At 51.0% G+C, this 26,738-nt stretch overlaps 1 protein-coding gene across 10 annotated transcripts in view; it reads left to right on the top strand.

Moving 5' to 3' along the window:
- Positions 1-39: 39 nt before the first annotated feature.
- The window catches only part of Lig1 (DNA ligase 1), a 46,103-nt gene continuing 19,404 nt past the window's right edge, over positions 40-26,738 (top strand). For 2 of the 10 annotated variants that reach the window (XM_071605089.1, XM_071605082.1), the window contains exons 1-21: positions 559-650; positions 4,675-4,734; positions 5,918-6,007; positions 8,631-8,766; positions 9,230-9,356; positions 11,652-11,762; positions 15,202-15,309; positions 16,019-16,153; positions 16,397-16,472; positions 18,132-18,212; positions 18,424-18,480; positions 19,159-19,331; positions 20,052-20,218; positions 20,423-20,499; positions 20,942-21,033; positions 21,235-21,334; positions 22,152-22,237; positions 22,901-23,016; positions 24,084-24,179; positions 25,830-25,940; positions 26,393-26,464. In XM_071605089.1, coding sequence (XP_071461190.1) covers positions 4,718-4,734; positions 5,918-6,007; positions 8,631-8,766; positions 9,230-9,356; positions 11,652-11,762; positions 15,202-15,309; positions 16,019-16,153; positions 16,397-16,472; positions 18,132-18,212; positions 18,424-18,480; positions 19,159-19,331; positions 20,052-20,218; positions 20,423-20,499; positions 20,942-21,033; positions 21,235-21,334; positions 22,152-22,237; positions 22,901-23,016; positions 24,084-24,179; positions 25,830-25,940; positions 26,393-26,464 — 2,028 coding nt within the window. In that variant the 5' untranslated portion in view covers positions 559-650; positions 4,675-4,717. The other 8 variants (XM_027920415.2, XM_071605084.1, XM_071605085.1 and 5 more) reach the window with 8 other exon arrangements.

A 26,738-nucleotide genomic window follows, 5' to 3' on the forward strand; every position in this document is an offset into this window, starting at 1 on the left:
ACCCAGGCCCCGCCCTCACGGCCCCGCCCCGCCCCGCCCGCCGAGTTCTGCGCGCGAATTCCGTGGCGCGAACTTGGGACTGTAGGGTACGCGGCGCCGAGCTGAGCGTGGCGTCCGGGGGAGCGGCGCGAGGAGCGGCGCGAGGCAAGTGGGGCCACTGGCCTGGGGCTGGGGCTGGGGCTGGGGCGACGAGCGTGCCGCACGCTCCGGACCCATGGCTTCGCCGGGTTGGGGTGGCAGGCCAAGGAGCGGGTGCGGGGACGCTGAGGCGGCCGAGAGCGCAGTGGAGAAGGGAGCGCGCGGGCAGCAGGCTACCGGCCGCCGGCAGGAGAAGGGCAGGTGGCGGGGACGGAGGATGAGGACCCGGCCGTCTGGGCGCCCCTGGGTCTGCCTAGGGGCGGGGACGGGGAAGGGCTCGCACAGGCGTGGTCAGTGGGAAGAGCCGGGGAGGCGGGGCCGCCTGGAGGCCCTGGGCTGCGGGTCGGGGATAGGCCCGGCGGCTGGCTCGGCGCGGGACGCGCGTGGCGGGGGTGCGGAGGAGGGAGGATAAGGGTGAGGTCCGGGTGGAGGCCTCGGGCCCGCCGAATGGGTTCGAGGGCTGGCCTGTGTGTACCTGGGCCCGGGCGGAGTAGGAAGCGGGCCCGGAACAGGTGGGCCGCAGAGGCGGGGCCCCGGAGCGCAGGGAGTCGGGGCTCGCCGTTGCCCTGGCGGAGAGCCTGGGGGAGGGAACCGGCACGCGCGGAGGGGCGAGGGCAAGGAGCTGGCAAAGGAAGAGGGACATTTGGAGAGCGGGCCTGGCATCTGAAAAAGCAAAGCACCGGGGCGAGAGGGCGGCGGTTAGCGAAGCGGGAACTGGAAAATGGGATTAGGACCACTTCTTGCCTTCCACCCCAATTTCTGCCTACCTGAGAAGCAGGAGGGCTTGAGGGAAGGTTGGGAAGGTCAAATGTAAGAAAGGGCTCCTTGATTTCCTTGTCTTATTCCCCATGAGCCCTGGGGCTGCGGCTTCCCACTGTGATTAAAGTGCGGGAATGTCACTGTGGGGGGGCGGGTGGCTATTCCTTGGCCGGGCAGTCACTGAAGGCCACCGGGAGGAGGTGGCTTATAAGGACAGAGCTTCCTGAAGCTAGGACGTGATTCTGCAGACAGCCTAGTCTTGGGGGTAGGAGCTGTGGGCAGCCAGCTTGGTTGCAGCAAAGGACCCAAGGAGCTGAGGCTTGGGAGCCCCCAAGCCGGAGGTAGGGAGGGGATCTGGTTACCCGCTGACTGGCTGAATGAACTTGGGAGCTTATGCTAAGCGAGATGGGAGGGGAGGGGACCCTGCTGGCCTAACCTGGGTCTTAGTGGAGTGGCCAGCCATGGTTGATTGGGTTTGTCCTTTGGAGGTACAGCCAATGAGACTCATTAGTACACGAATTTGGGGTGTGATAGAAAGCATTAGTTAGCAGGAACTCCAGGGTTTTAAAAAATGTCTTTAAAAGTATTACATACAGTAAAGTGTACTCACTGGTGTGAATATTTTGCTGTGATTTTTGAAGTAGGAGTGGAGTCATGTAACTACCATGATCAACTTTCAGTTCTTTTACCCCTAAAATTTGCCTTGCACCCCCTTTGCAGTGCATCCTTCCCCCAGCAACCACTGCTTTGTCTTATCCCTGAGGTGTAACCAGAGTTCGTTGCTTTTTATGGCTCAGTGCTATAAAGGAACTTCAGTACACCGACAGTGGAATACTGCTCTGCAGGCAGGAAAGAGCCTTTTCTAACATATATACCAGTCATCTTTTACCCAAAGGACACTCAAGTTGTTGCCAGAATTTGATGATTGATCTTGGACAGAACTGCTATAAACTTTCCCCCAATAACTGCTGGTGGCAGGCAGCCAGAGCCAACTCGGTTATAGTTGTGTCGGTGGCTTGTGGTGTGGAAGCTTGCCTTTCTCCTGGCTGCTTCCATTTTCTCAGCTGAATGAGGGTAGAGGGGGAGTTGCTGACTGGGAAAGCAGGTGTGTGGGTGAGCAGGAGAGTTGATGGGCTAGAGAAATGTCCGGAAGTTCCAAGGGATGCTGTGGGATCCTGTAGGTGCAGGAACAGAGCATGTGGACAGTGGGTTGAATCTGCTTTGTGGTGTTTGTTGCCAGCTAGGTGACAAAGTGAGGGGGGGGGGGCGCGGCAGGAGCACCAGGATGGGGCAGGGCCCCTGTGAAGAGGGAGTATATCTACCAGGTGTGCAGGCAGGAGCTGAGTTCTATAGGAATTTGGCTGGAAGATGTGGCGCTGGAGAATGGGGTGTGACAGAAAGCATTGGTTAGCAGGAATTGAGACAGACAAGGTCAACATCAGTGAATAAGTGGTGTTTAATGCCAGGCACTGAGTCCTTAGCTGAGAATTGAGAGGTTTTGGTTGAGTTCATTGATTGGCTTATTTGTTCATTTCTTCATTTCTCCCCCTGCATGTGTCTGTCCTTTCTTGGACAGTGAATTCTTTTTCTTCCCTATTTTTTGCAGAGGGAAGAGCCTGGATGAAGTGAGGGAGACCAAAAGTAGAAAAGTTATTCGGGTCTGGGATTCATCAGTTTTTAGATCAGTGTTCAGGGACCCCTGTTTCTTTTTCTTTTTCTACATTTTTTATTGTGTTCAAATAGGTGTACAAATTGATGGGATTTGTTATTGCATGTTTTTATATGCACCCAATATAACAATATAATTTGGTCAGTATTGCTTCCTAGCATTTCACCCTCCCTCCCTACCTTCCACCCCTTGGTGGGGACCCCATTTATTATGAAATATCCCACCAGTTTCCAGTCTTTTCTCATTACAGGTAGTGCTGAAGAGAGGAACTCTGCTCACAAGACTTGGCCCATGCATGCATGTCTCTCTTGGCGTTGCCATTCTGATGGCGAGGACAGGAAACCCTCTAGTGAAGTTGGCCAGCTTGTCACCCACCAGCCCAGCAATATGAGGCCAACTTTTAAAATCCCCAGGGTAAAGAAGAAGGATCTTGGGCTCTTAGCCAGCCACACCTGGGTTCCAGGCCCTGCTAAAGCACCAGTTATGTCCCTCTGTCCTCAGTACCTTCATGTGGAAAGTGGGGCTGATCATACCTCTTTAAGAGCTGACTTGAGTATTGGTTGGGAATGTAACCAATTTGTCAGATGTTGAGTTAGCCTCCAGGTCAGTGGCCAGCTCTTCCTTCCTCCCTTGCACCTCAGCCTGTGGTTGAGAGGTGAGCTGTGGAGAAGGCAGGTCTGGGTGGAAAGTACTTGGTCTAGATTGAGTCCGTGTACCTCTCTGTACCTCAGTTTCCTCATTGATATTAGGGTTGTTGTGGAGATTGAATAAGATAATGCAAAGTTCCTGCAGGGAGGCACTCAGCAGGGATCAGAGTCATCAGTGTGCCTTTCTCTTTCCTCAGGGTTTTGGTGGCTGATTCCTAATCTCCTTTCTTTGTGAACAGTTCTAGAGGGAGTTTGGCTCACTTCTTGCTTCCCAAATCACCTTAAGGAGCCCTGTTTAGAAATTAATACGTTTTCTGATTCCAAAATTTGAGTCTGAGTTCCTGGAGCCAGGACTGTACTGGGTGAGGCTGTGGGAAACGGGCAGACATGAGGCAAGTGTCACTGTGCCGACAGAGCGTTATCCAGGGTGCTAGAGTAATTCCAGCTGTCCACTCAGAGATCCTGCTGCTACTTCTTGCTTTATTGCCAGTATTGATAAGGCTCAGTTCCACTTGCAAGTTGGTAAAAATTAAGTTATGATTTATTTTTCATCAAATTTCATAGACCTCTTGAATTGTATTCTTGGACTCCTGTGTAATAGGATATTCTGTGGACACCAGATTAAGAACCTTTCTTTAGGGTTGCTCTATAGAAACCCTAATGACTTACGATTTCATTAAGCAATAGATTTATATTTAGAAATACTTAAGTTTTAAAATGACATTTTGTAATGTATTCGGGTGGTCTTGCACACAAAAGGGTACACAGTAAACAGTCTCCCTCAGTGACTTCCCCCAAGATTGGCCCCCAAGAGCTCAGCATTGCTCATTGCTTTCTCCCAGCAGACACGTTCTGTACATGTAGAATCAAAGACACACTCTTCCTTTGTTTATATCATGTTAAATATTCTTCCTTTTTTTATTATTTTTTAATTCTAATTTATTATATACGTCAGCAGAATGCATTACAATTCATATTATACATTCTACTTTTCTTACTGTCTGTGGTGTCCTGCCCTTCATTTCTATTAACATGTCTTAAAAATTGCTCAACAGCTGGGTTTTCTAGACCAGTAGGTACAATTTTATAAATTATATTTCACAGTCAATTTAGGGCTTTATATAACACCTAAAACCAATTTTTCTCTAACCTTAAAACTTTCAAAGAAAGGAAAAAAACTCCTCAGGTCTTCAGTGAATTAGTTGAGAAACAGGCTCCATTTGATAAAGGAGGCATCTTCCCTTTTTCTCTGATGTACATTTATTCTTCACCAATAAATCTTATTAGCAAATCCGTTTTGGTTCAAAAAAAATGGGAGTTTCTTCTTGAATAGGAGACTCCTGTTTCTGAAAGTGGTTTTGTTCTTTTGTTTTTTTTTTTTTGTCCCCTGAGGAAGGGTTTTTTGTGTTTTGGCTTCTGCACAACCAGTATCTTCAATAAGTCTTCGGATTTCTGTTTCAGAAACAGCTGAGAAAAAAGAGGAAGTGAGATTTAAAGACCCATCATGCAGCGAAGTATCAGGTAAGGACCCTGCCATCCCCCTTATGTTCCCCAAACCCCTAGCTTTTTGTTCCAGATGTGGCCTTTTCTTAGAAAAACTCCAAAAGTAGATTTCATGTCATAATTCCCAAGAGTTGGCTAGGAGGGAGAATGGGGAAGGGAGTATTAGAGATAGGAGTGTATTAACCAAAACTCCTTTTGATTGCAGGGCAGAATCCCTAACCCAAGGGTCCTCAGGCAGCAGTGCTGTTGCCCCCAGGGAACGTCTGGTTATCACAGCTTGGGGTGGGCGGTCTGCACGGGCACCTCATGGGCTGGAGTCAGTATGCACCAAGCATCCTGTGCTGCACAGGAGAGAGCCCCATAGGAGAACCCCGTGGTGAAACATGGCCTGGCCTCAAATGGCAGTAGTGCTAGGCTGAGAAACCCTATAGTAATTAATGCAGGTGGGTTTTGGGAAAGAAAGGGGACTTTATGACTTAACTAAGTGAAACCTTGAGTAAATGGTCTTAGGCTTAATGGGATCCATTTGCCAAAGCTTTGTCACTTGGACCCTGTCTCTTGTTCAGCTCTGCAATCTTTGATGATATTGTTACTCAGGCAGGCTTGTCCTGTATTAACAATCCCAGAGGAAAGAGAATTTCTCTCTCCCAGCTGTTCCAACAATATATAGTCAAGTTTCAGGGGCTACATCCTGAGCAGCCACTGTGGCCACAGGCATGCGATGCATGATTGGCCAAGCCTGGGGTATGTGTCAGTGTGCGGCTGTAGGTGAAAGGTCAGCCCTACTTTTATCATGTGAGCTGAGAGAATTCTGGGGGAAGACATCCCAAGAGGAAAATGGAGGGGCTGTTACCAGAAGCAGGAAATGGATGCTAGACAGACCCAGACCTGGACAGCTGCTGGAGAATCTGGGAGTCAGTGGCTCACATGGATTCCAGGTTGCATTTTTTCCATGTGATGAGGAATTTGGGGATAGTCGGTCCTGGGTTGACAACACCTTCAATTGCTTTATGTTCTCTTGCTTTGCTTCCTTTTCTTTCTTCCTTCCTTTCTTTTCTTTTTCTCCCTTTCCTTTTTAGGTTAAAAAAAAAAAAATCTGTGCTGGGTTGGAAAGGGTATCAGAAGTTGTAGGGCGCAGCACAGATAGGAGGGGTATTGGTGCTGTTATCATTTCCCATTTTCCCCCCTTGTGTTCTTCTAGGTCATTTTTCTACCCCACAAAAGAGGGTAAAGCAAAGAAACCTGAGAAAGAGACAACCAACAGCAGCAGAGAGACGGAGCCCCCTCCAAAGTATGTATAGGGACCAGGATGTGGGCTCTTCCCTCAGTGGTCGTGGTTCTCTGGGTTGTAAGTGTTATAAATCTCATTCAAAATATCTACGACTCCAAAAGGAAAATTTTTTACTCATGAAGCTGGAAGTCATAAGGCAGGTCCAATTTCAGGCACAGCTGGATCCAGGCCCTCAGATTTGTCTTCAGGGCTCTGTTTCTACATGTCTCGGCTTCATTCTAGACTAGGCTTTTCCTACAAGGTCATGGTCTTAGGGAAGTCCTTGCCTGGGTCACATGACCACCCTTGGGCCAGTCAGCTTGCTAGAGCATGTACTTGAGCCACATTTAGTTCCTGTCCCTCATTTGGGACCCTGGGTAGGTTTACTTCCTGTGCCCCAATTTCTTCACTGTGAAAGAATATCTAATCTACACCAGGCTGTTGGATTCCATGAGTGAACAGATGTGCATTTTGTAGAATGATGCTTCATTCATAAAAGGTACTCAATAAGTGGCCAGTATCAAATAATGAATTTTTTCCAACATCTTGGATTTTCAGATCTGGCCCTTCAATGTACACATTGCTGTAGTTATATTCACACTTGGTTTATTTAATTTGAAAAACCAAATTATACTGTGTGCATCTATGTACACTTCATTAACTTGCGCCTTTAGTTAGCATCGTGACAGAGGTTTTTTCTGCTCGGGAGCATAGGTGCACCTTAATCCTTTCACCCTCTACTTGTGCTCCATTTTATTGATGGTCTATAGAAATTGTTAAGCATGCCCCTACTGCTGGGTGTTTTGGTTGTTTCCAATTGGTTGTAACAAGTCTGTGGTACAGGGAGGAGATAGCCACATGTGGAGTTACACATGGCAATTATAAAAACATCAACTCAGAGAAGTAGACAAAGCAAAAATTTAAACTTCTTCCAGTGTTCACTTCCCAGTTTGAGGTAATACATCTGACACAGTTATTGGCATGTAGTAGGCACTCAGTAAATACTCCTTGGGTGAATAAGCATCCCCCGTAGTAACAGGAACTGTCTGCTCACTTGAATAGCTGGCATGATGCCTGTTGTAATAGATTGGCGACATACAAATGCCTTTAGTATGTTTTAAAATATCAAAGTAGGGCTATTGTATATGCATACTGCTTGCATATTATTGGCAAACACTAATTTTTCTTTACATTTCCACATTCACCGTTCAGAAAATAGCTATTGAGTATCTAGTGTGTTCTAGACCCTGTGAGTTCAGTGGTGAACAAGATGGATGACCATCCCTCTCATGGGCTCACAGCTGATTTTATTTTTTTCCTCATTAAAAAAGCCATAGAGAGGTCTCTTGGCATTGCATATGAATCTACAGCATTCTTTGACACGGTGTTCTATAAAGTGAGTGTCCACAATGGTAAGCAGGGACTTGGCGGTATAAATGCTGGGTTCTCTGTTCAGTCTGTGAGCTCTGTGTGCAGAAGCTTGGAGGCAAAGGCCATGTTCTTAGTGCCTGCATGACCTCCATCAGCATGCATGGCCCCTGCATTGTGGTGGACCGTGTCTGTCACCTTCACAGATCTGGATCATGTCAGGGAGGTTGGGCTGCTTTAACACTAACCAGAGTCACTATGAGTTACTTAAAGTACATGTTACCCTTCTCTTGTAGGAGACACTGAGCTGTGGTCAGTGTAGAGCAGGTGGGTGGCCCAGTACCCCAGGCTGTCCTGAGGGCTCAGGCTGATACCCTCATCTGCATTGTCAGTGAGTGGGCAGGTCAGTTCCGGGGTGTAGCAGAGTAGGGGGCTGGCAGTAAGGAGCAAGTTGTTTGCCTCCTCTGTGCCACCTGTATCCTGTTGGTTAGAACTTGTCACTTTCCCATACCTAGCTGCAGGGGTAGCTAGGGAGAGTCCTTGGTTGGGTGGCCATGAGCCTTACAGAAACTCAGGGGCTTGTGTTGAATAAGAGAGACTATCTTCCAGGGGATGTTGAAAGCCAGCCCTGCCCTTGCCTCTCAGTATGGCCCGTCACAGGGCAGGTGTCATGACATATGACTAAACTGGTCAGGGTCACTCCAAGTGAATTTGGGGACACAGACACAGAAAGTACCTTTTCTTTGGGTTCATTGACCACTCCTCAGCCGCAGCTCCCACAGGGGGAGGCAAGCAAGAAAGAAAGAGCATGCCTCAAACCCAGGTTTTATTGGGGAGAAGCCATTCAAATGAGGCAAAGGGTCAGGTTTCAGGGGGTTGAGTCTAGCTTTGTGAGGTCTTGCTGTCAGCAGGTTGACTGGCATCTTGGAAGGCCACACCCATCTCTCATGCTGTGTGATGATCAAAGGCAGAGTGAGCAACACCTACGTGCACAGCCCAGGCAGAGCAGCATCATCAGTCCTGTCTGCTTTGTGCGCTCAAAATGCTCACAGCTCACACACAGCTTGTGGCTGGCTCATCATAGGCGGGCACTAAGGGGCCTCTGGAGTCCTGGGACAGAGGGGTGAGTGGATGATAGGGAGTGAGTGCCAAGGAGGCACCTAGAAAGTGTCCCCTGAGAGCTTGGAAGGCAGAAAGGAGAAGTACAGTGAGACAGCTAGAGCTTTGGGGGTAGTGCTGCCACACTGTCTAAGGCCCACATGGCCCTGTTTTCCAGAGTGGCACTGAAGGAGCGGAATGGAGTGCTGCCCGAGAGTGACTCACCAGTGAAGAGGCCAGGGAGGAAGGTGGCCCGGGTCCTGAGCAGTGAGGGAGAAGAGGAGGATGAAGCCCTCACCCCACCCAGTGGCCAGGTAGGTCCCCATCAGCCTGTCCGTTTGCACCAGAACCCTAATTCCCATTTGCTTGTGGACCTGGGACATTCCCTTAGAGCAGGGCAGGTGCTCTGGTTATGCCCTGGAACACAGAGCTGTGGGCGTCAGCACGGCAGGCCACCAAATGCAGTCCTTTGGCTCCTGACCAGCCAGCGGGAAGGAGGCTGGAGATGTGGATTCATCTGTGCAAAGCTGAACGGCAAATTCTACTGCTTAAATAGCATTGTTAATGGGTTTTTGGTGGGGAGAATCTGGCACCAAAAAGCTATGCGAGCAAATGGAGAGGTGGCCCAGGTGGGACAGGTGCCTGGACTGCGGCCAGGACTGTGGGCCAGGAAGGAGGGTAGGCACAGCCCCAGCTGCTCTCAGATGTTGGGAGCTGAGATCACCAGGTGGTTCCTCCTGCCTCCCCTCATCTAGAACTTTTTCTTTTCCTTCCCAGAAGCCTGTGCAAGACTCCCCCCAAGGCTCTCCTCCCAGTCCTGCCCTGTCTTCTGGGAATAGCCCCTCCATCTCCAACACCTCCCTTGCAGACACCTCCCCATCGGGGATCCCAAAGCGTCTCACAGGTAAGGACATCTGGGCCCCTGCCCTTTCAGCTGCTATCTCCCTGCTGGGGTTTCTGTGCCAGGCAGCCATCGTTCTTTTAGCATGCCCTGATCTCAGCACTGTGGTAAAAGCACGGCCTCATCGTTCACTGGCTGCGTGACCTTGAGCAGTGACTTACCTTCACAGAGCCTTAGTCACTTGATCTAAAGGTGATGGCACAAGAGTCCAGGGGTTAGAGGTTATTAGTATAAAGTGCTGGGACCTGGCCCTGCCCACAGGAGCCCTCAGTGGACGTTGGTCGTGCAGTGATGAAAGCTGCAGAGCTCAGGGAGACTTCTAGAAGACGGGTTGACCATGCTGTGCCCAGAAGGGCAAAGAGGAGTCAGCTGGGAAAGGAGGAGGGAAGAGCATGCATTGGCAGGTCCTTGGGGTTACTGGGGTCTGGGGAGCGCAGGATTGAGGGCTTGGCGTGGAAGGTGGAGGAGGTCTGCACAGCCAGCCTGAGGAAGGGTGCCTTTGTCCTGAGGGGAGGGGAAGGAAAGGGGAGATGCACACCTGACGCAGGAAACTTGAGCCTGCTCTGCCTGTGGCCTGCTGTGCACTGGAGTGAGGGCAGGGTGACCAAAGGGCTGAAGTGTAATGTTGAGCCATTTTGATTAGATTAACGTTTGGAAGCCAGTATGAGTCAAGTATCCCTAATCCAAAATTCAAATTCTGTGAAATCAGAAACATTTGAGCATCAAATCAGTTCAACTGGTAAAGTTTATGCAAATAGTAAAAGATGAAAACTCAAATCTGAGGCGCCTCTGGTCCCAAGCATTTTGGATAAGGGATGATTAGCCATTCTAGGATCAGTTAGTGAAGACTTTGCAGTGTTTTAGCAACAACTTGGATGTGTGGATCTACTGTTGCCACTATAAATTTTATGAAACCTAAAATCACATAAATATTTCTGCTAAGTTTTGTGTCCAAGTTGTGATGTGCAATCAAGGCATCCAGTTTTGAAAACTTAGCTTAAAAAAAGAATGTTGATAGTCTATTATTGCACATGTTGGGATTGCATTTTGGATGTATTGAGTTTAGTAAAATAAGTGGTGAAACTAAGTTTACCTGTTTTTTTTTTTTTTTCCAAATGGCTGCTCTGAAGTTTAAGGTCACGTATCTGTTCTTTGACCATCTCCCTGGATAGTGCTGTACCAAAGGGCATGCTGGGAGCTCAGAATTCAGCCGGCCCAGAGGAGGCGACAGCTGAGCTGAGTCTTAGCAGATGGGATAGGGCTGGCCGTGCTGAGAAAAGGCAGGTGGAGAATGTTACAGACAGGAATCTGCACGTGGGAAGGCCTGGTGGGTTTGGAGCACCACAGGTTTATCTGTAAGAGAAAGCAGAGTGTGTGGTGTGGAGGAATGAGGTCAGGAGGAGAAAGACTCAGGAGGGTGAGTGGACATCAGGAGACCCTATCCTGGGAAAATGGAGAGTGGGGTCTGGCAGGGTCCTGAGCAGGGAGGAGCAGCACTGGCATGGCTGATGAAGGTCCTTCTGTATGAAGGAGACCCTGGGGGCCGGGAGACCAGGGAGGAGCTGATGCAGTGGTCTAGATGGGCCCTGAACTTGAAGACACCTGTGGCGGCCTTTGAGTGAGTGCTTCACCGCGAGTTGTATGTGTTTGGGGTCCCAAAGAAGCAGCCTCTGTAGCGCTGGGGCGATGTTCAAGTGCAAGGTGTTTCTTGGGGAGGGGCCATCCACAGGGATGACTGGGAAGGTCAGCAGCCACTGGACCTGTGTTACTAGGTCAGTTACTGCGGTAGACAACTGGAGCTTAATTCTGTGTGACACCTGGGAATAGCATATATGTGGGCTTCAGAGTCACCCCCAGGTTCAAGGGAGCTGGGTGGTCATGTACCAGTTCCCATCAGTCACTGGGGCAAGGCCACACCCATGGCCTGTGGATTCCCTGCCACTTCTGGACTTCTGAGGTTCCCAAAAGCCATTTGGAACATATGGAGATAGTAAAACCACAGGGATGGCGGGTAGGGTGCTGAGAGCACCTGTTGGAGTCAGGTACCCAAGCCAAGCATGTCATCTGAGTCTGTTTACTTGTTGGGATCATTTCCAAGTGCTGGAGAGGGAAGCACAGAGAGTCCAAGGGATCTGTTCAAGGACTGGAAGGGTGAGGCCTGCACTAGGGCAGTGGCTGTGGGCAAGTGCAGAAGGGAAGGGGTCCAGACCTTCCCAGGGTCCTGTCAGTGGGATGTGATCCCTCAAAGGTAGAGACAGGCCAGCAAGTTCAGCCACACTGAGCCCTCTGCCTTCCCAGCTCGGAAGCAGCTCCCGAAACGGTCAATGCAAGATGTCCTGGAAGAGCAGAGTGAAGACATGGAAAGAGAAGCCAAGAAGAGGAAGGCAGATGAAGGTGAGGTCCCAGGAGGTGAGAGCACTGTGTGGGTGTGTCTACTCACACGCATGGTGGGGTCTGGAGGGCAGGGAGGACTGCAGGAAGTCACTGATTTGGTGCCTGTATCCAGGAATCCAAGCATGTCAGTCGGAATTTCACACAGCACAAGAACTTTGCTCTAAGAATCATTTGGAATACTCTTTGGTCCTGTTAACTCAGTACTAATTCATTCATAGTTTCCATTGTTGTCTAGTGTTCTAATATTAATTTTATGGAAAATATTTCTTTTTCCTTGAACATTTTACCATAAAGTAGAGGTTCCCAAACTTGCTTGGTTCACAGTGCACTTAGTTTCTCAGTAATTTTAAGATATTGCCCCTCTGGCAGTCCCTTAGGAGTTCCATTATTCAGTGGTTGTCTGAACAACTACTAAGATAAACACGTTGAAAGAAAACACTGTGTTTTCTTTTTAACTGCAGTCATTACTAATAAGAGGTACCCTGGCTACTATACAGCATCTCAGACTGGAGTATAGTATAAAACTGTCCTCATTTCCTATCCCACATTGGTCTCTGCACAGTACTTGATTTTTTTGTTGTTGTTGTTGTGACTGGGAATTGAACTCAAGACTCGAGCCACATCCCCAGCCTTTTTATTTTGAGGTAAGGTCTCACTAAGTTGTAGAGGCTGACCTTGAATTTGTGTTCCTCTTGCCTAAGACTCCTGAGTTCCTTGGATTGTAAGTGTGCATCACCACACCTGGCTAGTTTGATTTTTATAATAGCAACCAGCAAAGACCCAAATGTGCAGAGATGCATTTTCATTGAGAGGAATATGATCTCACACAGTTGACCCTTCATATCTGAGAAGGTTGGTTCCTGGACCTCCCTTGGGTACCAAAATCTGCAAATGTACAAGCCTCTTACATAAAATGGTGTGGCCTTTGCATAGGACCTACATACCAGATACAGTGTAAATGCTGTATAAATAGTTGTTACACTGCTTTTTAGGAAATGACAATAAGAAAAATGTCTGTACATGTTGAGCACAGACACAGTACTTTTTAATTTTTTTAATTGTTTTTAGTAGTTATACATGACAGTAGAGTGTATTTATGGGTGTGTGTGTATATATATATATATATATATAAATGAATTTATGTTCATATATATTTTGTTGTTGAACATACAAGTGTGTATGTATATGTATGTATGTATATAAAGTAATACTATCTGTTTCGTTCTACTATCCTTCCTATCCCCAGGTCCCCTCCCCTCCTTTCACTTCGCTCCCCTTTACCTAATCTAAGATAACACTATTCTTCTATAGTGACCCCCTTGTTGTGAATTAGCATCCACATATTAGAGAAAACAATCAGCCTTTGGTTTTTTGGGATTGGCTTATTTCTCTTAGCATGATATTCTTCAACTCCATCCATTTACCAGCAAATGCCATAATTTCATTCTTCTTTAAGGCTGAGTAATATTTCACTGTGTGTGTGTGTGTGTGTGTGTGTGTATATATATATATATATATATAAAATCACATTTTCTTTATCCGTTCATCTATTGCAGGATACCTAGTTTAGTTCCATAGTTTAGCTATTGTGAATTGAGCTGCTGTAAACATTGACATGGCTGCATCACTATAGTGTGCTGATTTTAAGTCCTTTGGGTACAAACCGAGGAATGGGATAGCTGGGTCAAATGGTAGTTCCATTTTGAGTTTTCTGAGGAATCTCCATACTGCTTTCCATAGTGGTTGTACCAATTTGCAGTCCCACCAGCAATGTATGAGTGTACCTTTTTCCTCACATCCTCACCAACTTTTATTGTTGCCTGTATTCTTGATGATTGCCATTCTGGAGTGAGATGAAATCTTAATATAGTTTTTATTTGCATTTCTCTAATTGCTAGAGATGTTGTGGGTTTTTTTTTTTTTTGTACGAAATTGAACTCACAGGCGCTTGACCACTTAGCCATATCCCAGCCCTATTTTGTATTTTATTTAGAGACAGGGTCTCACTCAGCGCCTGGCTTTTTGCTGAGGCTAGCTTTGAACTCATGGTTCTCCTACTTCAGCCTCCAGAGCTGCTGGAATTACCAGTGTGTGCCACCATAGCTATCTTTGAATATTTTTTAATATATTTTGTTGATTGAATATATTCCTTCTATGAAGCACATAAAATTTTTCTCAAGTATTTTTGATCTCTGGTTCATTAAATCCAGGATGCAGAACCCCTGATACATTGGACCAACTAATGATACTGAAAACTGAAAGAGGCCAAGCTAGTAGTTCCTAGAGCATCCAGCAGGTGTCGCTGGGTTTCCTCTGGGAATGGGAACTGCCTGCTGCTCCTCAGGGAGTTCCCTCCACATAGAAGCAGCAGTGAAGACCTGCCTGTTGACCACTGGGGACCTGGAGTAGGCTCCACCAGTTGCAGCCTTTGCCACAGCCAGGGTTTCATTTCTTTATTGTGCTCAGATTCTCCAATAATTTGGAGATCCGAATTTGGTGGAAATTGGATTTTCTATCGGTATTTTCTAGTCAGTAATAAATTTTATTGTAAATTAGGCAGTTTTGGCTATTGTGGGTGTCCAGGGATGGGAGGTCAGTAACCTTTCTGTTAAGGCATATTTTTCCCAGTTTGCAGTTTTTATGTTATCTTAGAGGTATGCCTTTTTTGTCAGTTTTCAAAAATTTTATTTTTTGTGTATCACAAGTTATCATATGCATTTTGAACCCTTTTAAATTTCTGTTTTGAGGTAATACTCAAGGAATAGTTTATGAGAAAATATTTGCATTTGTTTTTCAACTGCAAAGGTGAACATTGAGATTGGATTTCCTCAGAAGTCCCTGCAGATCATGGTTGACCAGGAGCAGACCCTGACAACTTCCCACACTTTGCAGACCCAGTCTTCTCTTGGTGTCTTGGGTACTGGTTACAGGAAACCCGCAGACACCAAAATCCAGGGTGCTCAAGTCCCTTATGTAAAATGGCACAGTATTACACCTGACCTGCACCCTTCTTATCATACAGTGTAAATCATCTCAAGATTGTTCATATGCCTAACATAACGTAAACACCATGGAAACACTTGACACTGGATTCTCAGGCAACAGTGACAAGAAAAATAAGTTAGTACATGTTCAGTATAGATGCACTTTTTAAAAATTTTTTTTACAACTTCATTTTATTTATTTATATTTTTATGAGGTGCCGAGGATAGAACGTCTTACGTGTTCTAGGCAAGCGCTGTATCACTGAGCTACAACCCCAGGCCCCAATATAGATGCACTTTTTGAAAATATTTTTATTAGTTGAATTCACAGATGTAGAACCCACAGGTGTGGAGGGCGGCTGCACTTGATTGGTACAAGAACGAACAGTGGAACAGAGTGTCTTGAGTGGAGCACCTGGGGCATCAGAGTCGAGTTTTGCTCTCTGACTTTTCTATGTGTCATCCATCAGAAGCAGACACCCCAAGAGAAAGTCCCACAGAGGCTGAAGTGGTAAAGACAAAGGAAGAAGCTGAAGGCGAGCACCCCAGCACACCCCCTGACCCTCCAAAGCCCCCTAGTGAGTGCTTCATCCTCTTCCCCGAGGCCCATCGCTCTGATTTTGGGGATGGAGTCTGAGGGTTGGTTAATTTACTCAAGGTGTGGATTCTTCAGTTTGTTGTGTATATGTAAGATCTGGGAGAATCAGATGCATTATTATGATCATTGGGTGTTTTTTTTTTTTGTTTTTTTTTTTCAGTTTTCCCCAGACCTGTGAGAAAAGAGGAAAGAACCAATCACCAGTATTTACAGCTTTTAGGGGTCATAGGTGCCAATTAAATGGATTCATTGAGCAATGATTTATTCAGTGGGCCATATAAGCTGGGTCCAGAAGTTGGGCTCACTCCACAGGCTATGGGATAGCTCTTGCAGCCAGTGTCCCTGAGCCCCGCATTAGAGACAGCACTGTAGGGACAGTTTTAGAGATGCCACACCACATAGGATTTCCTGCAACTGCAGGAGAAGGGAGAATCTTTTCTTCCAATACTATTGTGATTTCTTTTTGCTGCCATCCTGGGCCTCTGATTTCAGGCTAACTGCTTTGATTGTAGTGGTCAGCACTGAGGAGTAACACCAGGCCCCAGAGGCTCAGAGCCTGGGCTGTGGAAGGGAAAGTGGAAGAATTCGATACATTTCTCCACCAGGCAGAATGACCTGGGGGTCAGAGGGCAACGGAAGTGGAAACAGGTGGATACAGTGGGTATCGTCTTCTGCCCTCTTTTTCTTAGAAGTGGAGACTCCAGCAAAGACAAAAGGCACTGCGGCACCTGAGGCACCCAAGGCAGTCAGCCGACAGGAGCCACAGGAAGAGGACCAGAGCAAGCCTCCTCCCAGAGCCCCCAGGACGCTCAGCAGTTTCTTCAGTGAGTGTCTCTTCCCCTCTTGTCCCTGGACTGTGCAGGCAGGAGGTGGGTGTGTCTGTCTGTCCCTCTGAGAGTCCTTATCTGTTTAGAAAGTCTGACTCGTCTCTTGGCTTATCACCCATTGCTCTGAGTGATTGCTACCCTGAGTAACTACCCCAAATGTCAGAGTGATGCTGGGTGCAGAAAGATGGGAGGTGGGGGCCATCAGGAGAAAAGACCTATTGTTCCTGCCTTCATTCCTAGCCCCCCGGAAGCCGGCGGTCAAGATAGAAGTGAAAGAAGAGGAGTCGAGTGCTCTGGGAAAGGACGAGGCCAAGGGGTGAGTCGGCGTTCGGTCTCACCAACCTCTCCTGGGCACGTTCCCTCTTCTCCATTCCATGGCCCATGCTTGGCTCCGCTTTCTCCTCTTGCAGGGCTTGGCAGTTGTTTTTCTTCTCTGGAGATCCTTAGGTAATAGATGTCTTGGGCTTTGCTGGCCACATGTGGCCCCCTTTGCAAAGCCATTCTTAGCTCACAGGCTCAAAAAAGAGTTGAGGGTGGAGTGGGCCCACCCTGCCCAGCCTCTTCTCTGACCTCCAGCCTCCAGTTTGCCGTCCTCAGTTTGACCCCCACAGGGCCTGGGAGCATCTTTGTGATACCTGTAATTGACCCTGCCTCACATGGCTTCCTGTGTCCCCAGGAAAAAAAGATCTAATCCCTTGGCCACGACCCCCACCTCTGTCTCCTGCTTTCCCCTCTGTTCCAGTTGCACTAGACTCGGTGTATTTGGAGGGTGCCTTTGTAGCAGCAGGCAGGTTTCCTCTGCAATCTTGGTGGCCTGTGAATGGAGTTAGACCATAGAGAACCATCCCTCCCTGTCCTGGACCCCTTAATGCCTTCATTAGGACAATGAAGGGTTAAGCAATCACGTCATTGTAATTGTTAATTCTTGGAAAAGTAGATACCTAGGCCCATCTGTGATACCTCATAGATAGGAGGCTTCATGGAAGATTTGTTGAATGATCAGTTGGAGGGTGGACAGATAAATACCCTATCAAGTACCAAGATCAGACCCCATCCTTGCCTGCTCAGAACCCCTCTGTGGTTCCCCAGCACCCAGCATAAGCACTGGGTTCCTTCCGGCCCTTGAAGATTGCCTGGGCCACATTCCCGGCTCCAGACAGGGCCAGGCTTCTCCTTGCTCCCCCAGCACCGCATTCCAGCCAACTCTCCCTGCTTCTGAACGTGCAGGCCCCTGCCTAGAGCACTGCCCCAGCCCACTCTGCCCAGCAGGGTGCCCTTGGGCTCCTCCTCTCTCACCTGCTCAGGGAAGCCAGATGCTTGCTCTTCCCTCCTCCCACTGTCAGAGCCAGTGCCAGTGTGTGTCCCCAGCACTAAGGATATGTGCTCTTTCCCTTGGGGCTAGTGCTGCTCTGCCCTTGAGGTCCAGTCACTTCCAGGAGTGCATCTCAGCACATTGAATACTGGGCATCAAGCTTCCAGCAAGCCTTTGGGGGACGTTCGAGACCCAGATAATAGCAGGGTATAAATAGCAAGTGAGCAAAGTGTGTCCCGTGGCAATAAGTCTGTGAAGAAGGGTAGGGAAGGACCAGGGGAAGCAGCTGGGAGGAGTGGCCACAAGGGTCAGTGGAGAGGTCCAAAGGGTCCTGCTGGGGAATGTGAAATTTGTGTAAAAGACCTGAAGGAGATGAGGGAGTGAGCCAAGGGGAAGAAGGTTCCAGGCAGAGCGAAAGCAGGTGCAGAGGTCCTGAGGTGACAGCTGTGGATATCTATGGGCAGTGAGGAGCCCTGTGCCTGGAGGAGAGTAGGCAGAAGGGGCAGTAGCAGGAGACGGAATTAGGAGGCAAAAGGGTGCAGGGTTACTGCCCTTGGGCCCAGCCTGCCGGGCACCTAGTTGGCTCTTAGGAAACACTCGTTGGAGGATTGGCGTCTCTGGCTCAGAGGTCCATCCAGTTCAGTCTCCTTTTTGCCCCCACAGACCTCTGGATCCGACTAGCTACAATCCTGCCAAGAACAACTACCACCCCATTGAGGACGCCTGCTGGAAACCAGGCCAGAAGTGAGGCTTCGCCTTCCTAGACCGTGGGGTCTCCAACCAGGGCCTCGTGGAGGACTGACCATTCTCCCTCCTGTCCTGGGGCACAGTCGGCAGTGTGGAAGGGACAGTGGGCAGTGAGCAGAACAGCTTCATGCCCCTGTGTTGGCGAGTGAGGGGGCGGTGCTGAAGCACCTGGGGCCATCCCAGCGGCTCTCACCTCTCTTCCTTCCAGGGTCCCTTATCTGGCTGTGGCCCGCACATTCGAGAAGATTGAGGAGGTTTCTGCTCGGTAATTATCAGGCCTGAGTGGGGCAGTGGCCAATGGACAGCTCATCTGCTGTCCCCTGTATGACAGTGGACACTGCCTCCTGCTGCCCACTTCTCTGCCCTCTCTTCTCTCCCTCACATGTGTGACATGGGTGCACAGGCCTGTCACAGGGCGCCTCCAGGTCCTCTTGAGGCCCAGCCTCTGGAGACACATGGTAGCATTTCTGCCTCATTCTGTTGTCAGAGCAAGATATAGGACCAGCTCAGAGTTGTGAGGTTGGGAAACATGCTTCACCTTGGGACAGAAACGGCTGAAACTGGCCATTTTCAGTGGACTTAAGTCACCAAAAGTGACTTCGTTCTTGCTTCCATGCCTCATGGTTAGTAGAAGGAAGTTGGGTCTCGGTTATATTGTGAGGGCATTTCTCTCACAGAGCCCCCAGGCCTGGGGACACCCTAGTGCCAGCCCTAGTGCCCTCTGTGCAAGGGAGGCTTTTACTCTGGGTGTGCTTGCCACCCTCATCATCACTGTCACCGTCAGCCAGATTGCTCCTCCAGCAGCTACTTGGGGTGGTGCTGGTGGCTCCAGCTCACACAACGGCTTCTCTCAGCTTTTCCTGTTCTTTCTGATACATCCCCGAACCCTCCCACGCTTTCCTTGACCTTGAAGAGGCAAGTGTGACCCTGTCCCTTCCTCCAGGCTCCGGATGGTGGAGACGCTGAGCAACTTGCTACGCTCCGTAGTGGCCCTGTCACCTCCAGACCTCCTACCTGTCCTCTATCTCAGTCTCAACCGCCTTGGGCCACCCCAGCAGGGCCTGGAGCTTGGCATTGGTGACAGCGTCCTCCTTAAAGCAGTGGCCCAGGCCACAGGTGAGGGGGTTGTGGAGGGACCAACAGGAGAGGAGCTCAGAGGGAGACGTGGGAAGGGCAGAAGGACATGAGGGCTGATAGGAGTTGAAGGTGAAGCCGGGAAGGGAGGACCTTGAGAGGGGCCCGGTCCTCATATCACCTTTGAAGGGTGGGGTTGTAGGTGGCCTCATCTCTGCATTCAGTGCAGACTAGGAAGGCTGTGCCACAGGGTCTCTGGGACCGGGTTGTTGGTCATCTGTCATGATGGTTGGCGTCTCCATCCTCCTAGCCTCCTCTTACCTCTAGGGGTGTCCTTGGGGCCCAACTCTGGACAATAAGACTAAGGGATGTCCCACATACAAATTGGTAACATCAAAAGACACAAAAAGCAAAAGGCTCATGTTTGCTGCCATGAGACATAGTGCCAACTAGAAATGGGGTCCCTTGGCCTCTGCCCTGGGGTCTCCTCCCGCCATCTGCACAAGGGTGCCCACTCAGCCGTCCCTGACTAGGCCTGGTGCACCCAGCTGCTGGCCTTTGCTGTGAGCAGATCTCGGGCTTCTTACCCTGACATGATGGAGACAAGTTTCAAGAGCTTTCCCCACCAGTGGGCGGGACATTGCCATGGGGGTGTCCAGGAACGTGCCCAGCATGTGGAGCCAGAGGACACATCCTGCCACCAGCAGTGGCAGCTGTGTGGACATGTGTCCCCTCAGCACTGCCTGTCTTCTCCCCTCCAAGGTCGGCAGCTGGAGACTGTACGGGCCGAGGTGGCCGAGAAGGGCGATGTGGGGCTTGTGGCTGAGAGCAGCCGCAGCACCCAGAGGCTCATGCTGCCGCCACCACCCCTTACCACCTCCGGGGTCTTCGCCAAGTTCCGCGACATCGCCCGGCTGGCCGGCAGTGCTGTGAGTGGGGCAGGCGGCTCACCCTGGGCAGGACATCCGGGCACCTCAGGCCAAGTGGGTGGCTGGAAGGCTCCTGCTGCTGGAGTCTAGGGCTGAGGACACACTGCTGGGCGGAGAGGGAGGACAGCCAGAGGCTGTGGAATGGGGAGGACAGGGATTCCCCCATGACCACCAGGCACTCTCATCTTTCCCCACCTGCTCCAGTCCATGGCCAAGAAGATGGACATCATCAAAGGCCTCTTTGTGGCCTGCCGCCACTCGGAAGCCCGGTTCATCGCCAGGTGAGCGGGTAGGGCCGAGGGGGCGTGCACCTGGCAGGTGAAGGTGGGAGGCCTGGCGGCTTGTGGCCTTCTTTAGGTGGGAAAAGCTGGAACAAGAGCCAGACCCTGAGGGCATAGGAGAGCAGCCCAGGTTTCCTCTCACAGACTGCCCCCTTCCTCCGTGGTACTGCTGGAAAAGGACCTTGGGTTCTTGGCCAGGCCTGCCCTGGTTTATCAGTGACATCTACCCTGGCCTGATGGGGCCGTGAGCACAGAGCCATGAGTTTGCTGTGAGGAGCAAAATCGTGCCAAGTGTTCTCCCAGGGCAACCCTGGTTTCCTTGCTCCCGTGGACAGGGGATGTAGGTATGGGGGTTAAACCAGCTTCCAGCCAAGGAGGCAGAAATAGGCACACTAGATTGGGAGGGAACCAGCCATTGCACACCCTGCTGGCCTCTTTCCAGGTCCCTGAGTGGACGGTTGCGCCTTGGACTCGCAGAGCAGTCAGTGCTGGCCGCCCTTGCCCAGGCTGTGAGCCTCACACCCCCAGGCCAAGGTGAGCTCCATTGGCTCCTCTTCCTGCCCATTGCTGGTATTAGTGGTCTTCCTTCTCCTCAGAAGCCCGTGCCCCACCCGACCCTCACAGCCCCCACAGCTCCAGCCCCTTCTCGCCTTAGAAGAGTGCCCAGGCGCCTGCACCTGCATTCCTCACCTAGCAGTAAACCACTGTCTGTTTTCCTGCTGGCTCTTTTCCTAGAATATCCCCCTGCTGTGGTGGATGCTGGGAAGGGCAGGACAGCAGAGGCCAGGAAGACGTGGCTGGAGGAGCAATGCCTGATTCTGAAGCAGACGTTCTGGTGAGATCCAGGGGCCTTGGGTGCAGCAGGAGTCCCAGAGAGCAAGAAGTGGTGATGGGGATAAAGTGGTGATGAAGATCAGGAAGGTGGCAAATGTGAAGGGTGGTGACCAGGGAGACTGAGATGCTGACCTGGAGTGAGGACAGCAGGTGTCAGGAGGCCTGAGTTCTGGCCACACTTCAGAAAAGGTCCTGAAAGACCTGGGAGAGGCTGGAGACTGACCTGTATTGAGAGGTTGTGATTGTCACAGAACATGGTGGTGAGGCCCCAGAGCAAACCATGTGGAGGGGCCTCAGCCAGCAGCTGGCCTAGGGCTAGTGACAGCAAAACAGTGATTGTGTCAGGCAGGAAGGCTGTAAACAGTTCTACACACGCTCCCAGGACACTCACTCTTGGCCATGGCCCTGGGGCTGGGTGTACGGCTGTGACCAAACCCCTGATCTCTCCTGGTCAGGCACCGGCTCCACCAACTTGTGAGCTCAGGCCCTGACCATTGAAGTCAGGGTCTTTGCAGGTGGCGCCTGGTCCTGAGAAGCTGGGTTTAACTTGATTGGTCCCCCTGTGCAGCTGTGTAGAGAATTGCCAGCTTCACGGAGGGGGTGGGGGGTGACAAAGGGAGATGGTGACTTTAGTGACTGAGGGAGGACACAGGGTGGCAGGGAAGCCGGGACATGGTCATAGAGATGGGCAGAAGTGTTCTTGATCTCAGGTCTGAGCAGGGCTGAGGCGCTGCCTGCAGCATGTGCAGCCACACAGCAGTTTTCAAGTTGTGCAGGTTCTAGAAAGACTTCTCCATACTGTTCTCACCCTACCCCAGTGAGGTGCCTGACCTGGACCGAATTGTCCCTGTGCTGCTGGAACATGGCCTGGAGCATCTCCCGGAGCACTGCAGGCTGAGCCCAGGTACCACCCATGGGCCCTGGAGGCTGGGTGCAGCCCACCCTTTGCAGGGCAAGTGCAAGGGGCCCTGCCAGGTGCCTACTGAAGACCTAGAGTCCCCTTTGTCCCCACCAGGACTCAGGCTTGCTCCCTGGTCCTGAGACCCCCTTCTTGCCTCTCCTTCTGGATAGCCAGTGTGTGGTAAAGCTACTAAGGTAGCCCAGAAGTCAGTGGGTTGTCCAGATAGAATCTGTCCCACACATGAGTGTCTAGAACAAGGCAGGTGGCCAGGGAGGGTTCCTGGCTGTGCTCCTGGGGTCATCCAGAGCCCCATGATCCTTCTATTTTGTCCCTCTGCCATCCTGAGATTGGTGCTCTGACAGGTGTGAGTTATCACGTCTTCGTGCCAGATGGAGGGGAGGCAGCTATGTTGCTTTTAAGGCTGTGGCCAGACATTGGGCACGTGCTCTGTTTGCTTTCTAGTCACCTTTCCCAATTGCCAGGGAGACTGACAGGTACCATCTCAAGTGGGGGCCCTTCAGAAATGTGGAGGCTTTGTTTCTTCTGCAGCACTCAGGGGAAAACAATCCTGGGCATTTGGCCACCCCCCCCCCCCAACTCTGATTCAGGAACTCCCCACCCTTCCTCTGCCCCAGACTTCCCTAACATGCTCTCCCCACCTCCCAGGGGTTCCCCTGAAACCGATGTTGGCGCATCCCACTCGGGGCGTCAGCGAGGTCCTGAAACGCTTTGAGGAGGCAGCCTTCACCTGCGAGTACAAGTATGACGGGCAGAGGGCACAGGTAGGGGTGGGCACAGCCCTGGCTCTGAAAGGAAGCACCTGGCCTGAGCACAGAGCCAGCCTCTCGTGAGCTGCCTGTGCCTTGCTTGCCTTTGGGCTCTGGTTTCCTCTCCGCAGTGGGTGTGGTAACCCCCAGCACACACTAGCTTGTCGGAGGGTAGTCCATACAAGTCCTGACCTGCGATAGGGGGAGGTCCATGATACCTGCTCCGCTTGGGGATGCTATGTATGAGGCCATTCTGGAGGTTCCTATGTGACCCTTAGTGCTCTGATATGTGCGTGTCCTGTGACCCACAGATGCCATTGGTCTTGGCTTTCAGTGTGGGTGTGTCATGGCTCTCTTGTCCTGGTGGGGTCTGGGTCCATTTCTGTGTTCACCACATAAGGATGTGGGGCATGCGAGGCAGGTGATGTCTATGGAACTCTGAGGCTGTTATGAGCAGGAGATTCCATAGACACAGTGTGACAGGTAGATCTTACAAGTAACATTGAGAAAACAAGAATAACTTACAGAGGGGTCGTGATTTTAAATACATAACTACTACCTGAGCCAACACTTGTGAGATGGCTTGTGTGTAGCCCTGCATGGGGTGGTGACTTAAAATAAATAACCAACAGTAGAAACCAGGGGCCAGGCGCTGTGGCACATGCCTGTAATCCCAGTGGCGCAGGAGGATCACAAGTTCAAAGCCAGGCTCAGCAATTTAGCAAGGCTGTAGTCCCAAAATAGAATATAATAAGGGCTGGGATGTGGCTCAGTAGTTAAGCACCCTGGATTCAATCCCTAGTACCAAATTAAAAAACAGAACAGAAACCAGGGGGCGGGCATAATGATCTTCAGACCAGTGTGTGCACTCGCAGCCAGGGAGGCGTGCCTGCAGCGCAGAGAAGGACTGGGGGTGGTGACATGGGCAGGAGGTGCCAAGGAGACGATTCGCTCAGGTCTCCATCTTGGTTCCTCAGAGCTGCTGAACCTCTGCCAGGGACATGGGGTGTGAGGAGAAGAGAGGGGCTGCGTGGGCTGGGCTAGGCTGGGCTGAGGTTTCTCTTCTCACCCCTTGATGGCAGATTCACCTTCTGGAAGGCGGGGAGGTGAAGATTTTCAGCAGGAATCAAGAAGATAATACGGGAAAGTACCCCGACATCATCAGCCGCATCCCCAAGGTGGGCACCCACCTGTGCTCTGCAGGGCTGCAGGGGTGATGCAGAGCCCTGGGCCCATGCAGGCCAGCAGGACCTGGGGGGGTCTCTCCCCAATAACTGTTACACTTCCAGACAGACAGAAGGGGTTCAGCCTCTGCTGCTCCCCTGAGAAGGTTGTCACTTCATGGGACTCTTCCCCCACCACTGGCCAGCGCTGGGTGCCATGGCTACCCTAATGCAGCAGAGGTCTGGGAATAGGAGCTCTACAGCCTGTCTCTCCAGCAGGAAGGTGGGGAGGCTTGGGAGGAGTGGGCAGCGAGCCAGCCTGGAGCTCAGCCTGGAGTCTCAGATTGTGAGCCCAGAGATGTGGCAGTGCTGGGCCTGGAAGCAGGGGGTCCTCTGTACCCAGAGGACGTCTGAAGCCTGTCTCGGCAGCCCCCCCATTGAGGAGCACCTCCCCTCGCCTGCCCCTGATCAGAGAGGAAGTTGTTTCTTCAGTGAGCAGAAAGCACAGTTGGGGATGCTCCCTGTTACAGGCAGTGAAGGCAGTGGCACCTCCACGTACCCAGTGGAGTCTCAGTGCTGAGCACCGGGCGATGTTTCCTGGCGCATGTCAACACGCACACACCCATGTGACCAGCATCGCAGTCAGTGTAGAAAACATGGCCGCATCTCATCAGCCAAAGAGTTTCCTCGAGGCTTGGTGTCTGGGCCTGCCCCTCTGCCAGAGGCAGCCCCCGTGGTGCTTCTGTCTCCCAGGCTGGCTTTGTCTCTGGAGCTTCCCAACAATGGCATTGTGCAGTCCATGGCCTCTTGCTCACTGAGCAGGTGTTACTGGGGGCCTGCTCTGCACCAGGCCTTTGCTGAGCCCAGGTGTAGCATGGATGGCCCTGGCCCAAACTTCTGTCCTCACAGGCAGGCGGGCAGACCTTTGTCAGGGTCTATGCTCTGGCTCTGTGATTCCATAGGGAGATCAAAGCTCTGAAGAAAAGATCCAGCATGCTGTTAGCTGGTGTAAGAAACAGACTGGTCACACAGTCCCAGTGTGCAGGTGAAAGGCACCCCCTGGAGTTGTTACCAAGGGAGAAGAAGGCTTCCCAGGAATGCCACGGGCAGGACAGGAGAAGGGTGGGAGCAGGCATCCCAGAAGGACCAGCCTGTGCAGAGAGCATGGTGGGACAGGCACAGCCCATTTGAGAACTGGAGAGGCTGATGTTCTGGCCCATGGGCCAGGTGTGCTGGGGAGAACCAGGGATTACGGAGGAGAGTCCCCACAGCAGGTTTGAATGATGATCCGATTCAGGGTTTGCCACAATCCCTTGCCTGCTGCAAGGAGAGTAGATTGATGGGGTGCACGAGGGGACCCCCAGGACAGGGCAGAGAAGTAGGAAGAGGTGGCTTAGATTTCAGGGGAAGTCACAGATTCCTAGGGATTGAGTGATAGAGAGGAAATGGGAGATGACAGGCTCCTGGGCATCCAATTGTGGGACTCCATAGTCTTAGAGAAGTTAGTTCTGCTCAGTGGGAAGTCAGAAGGGGCCAGTGTTCACGTCTCGGGTTGGCAGCAGTCGATGGAGTGCTGTGGAAGGAAAGGCCATTTGTTTCCCTGTGTCTGTTACTTGAACTCATCTCCTGTGTCTCACAAGTTCTGAATCTTCCTTCACTCCTCAGATTAAACTCCCATCAGTCACGTCCTTCATCCTGGACACAGAAGCTGTGGCTTGGGACCGAGAAAAGAAGCAAATTCAGCCATTCCAAGTGCTCACCACTCGAAAACGCAAGGTAGCATCAGCCTGCCCCCGCCACCTGCCGGGGCTGAATGCAGTCCTGTTAGCCTTTGGTAAAGTGACTGCTGTAGTTCCAGCCATCATGTTCTACCCCAGCATCCCAGTTAGGAAGAGGGGAAAGACCCTTTTTCTGTATCTTACTTGTTTTAGAATGAAAGTAGATCTGTCCTGGAAGTCCCCCAGGCTTTCCCTTTACCACAGAATGGTCAGAATTGTCTGATGTCACCACCATTAGCTGCAGAGGAGACTGGGAGAGCAAACATGAAGGGAAATGAGGCTGCTGGGGTTTGCTAAGAGCCATCTTGACTCAGGACCTGCCTTCTCAGGTGTAGCTGCAGCAGGGGGAAGGGGAGAGTGTAGGTGACTGGTGTGTCCTGGCCAGTGGGAAGGGACGCGGCCTGCCTGTCTCACCTCGCCCACTCATCGTCTCTGTTCTGCCCTAACCAGGAGGTAGACCCCTCGGAGATCCAGGTGCAGGTGTGTCTGTACGCCTTTGACCTCATCTACCTCAACGGAGAGGTGAGTTCCACCTGTGGCTGGAGCAGCCAAGGGCTGGGGTTGGGGTAGGCTCGGGGCTGGCAGGGTGGCTTCTATTGCTTATTCTGCACTCACTTAGCTGGGAGACCATGCTCAGGCAGTGCTTTGAATATGTGATTCCAGGACCCCTGGGGTCCCCAGCCCCTTTGAGGGGGGTCTGTGAGGTCCTATGGCTCCCCATTTGTGGGGAGCAGATTTCTCCATGTTTGTCACCCAGACCAACATTGAAGCCATCAGAGTGCCATAGGCAGATATG

The sequence above is a fragment of the Marmota flaviventris genome, chromosome 18 (assembly GCF_047511675.1).
Source record: "Marmota flaviventris isolate mMarFla1 chromosome 18, mMarFla1.hap1, whole genome shotgun sequence".
Taxonomy (NCBI): domain Eukaryota; kingdom Metazoa; phylum Chordata; class Mammalia; order Rodentia; family Sciuridae; genus Marmota; species Marmota flaviventris.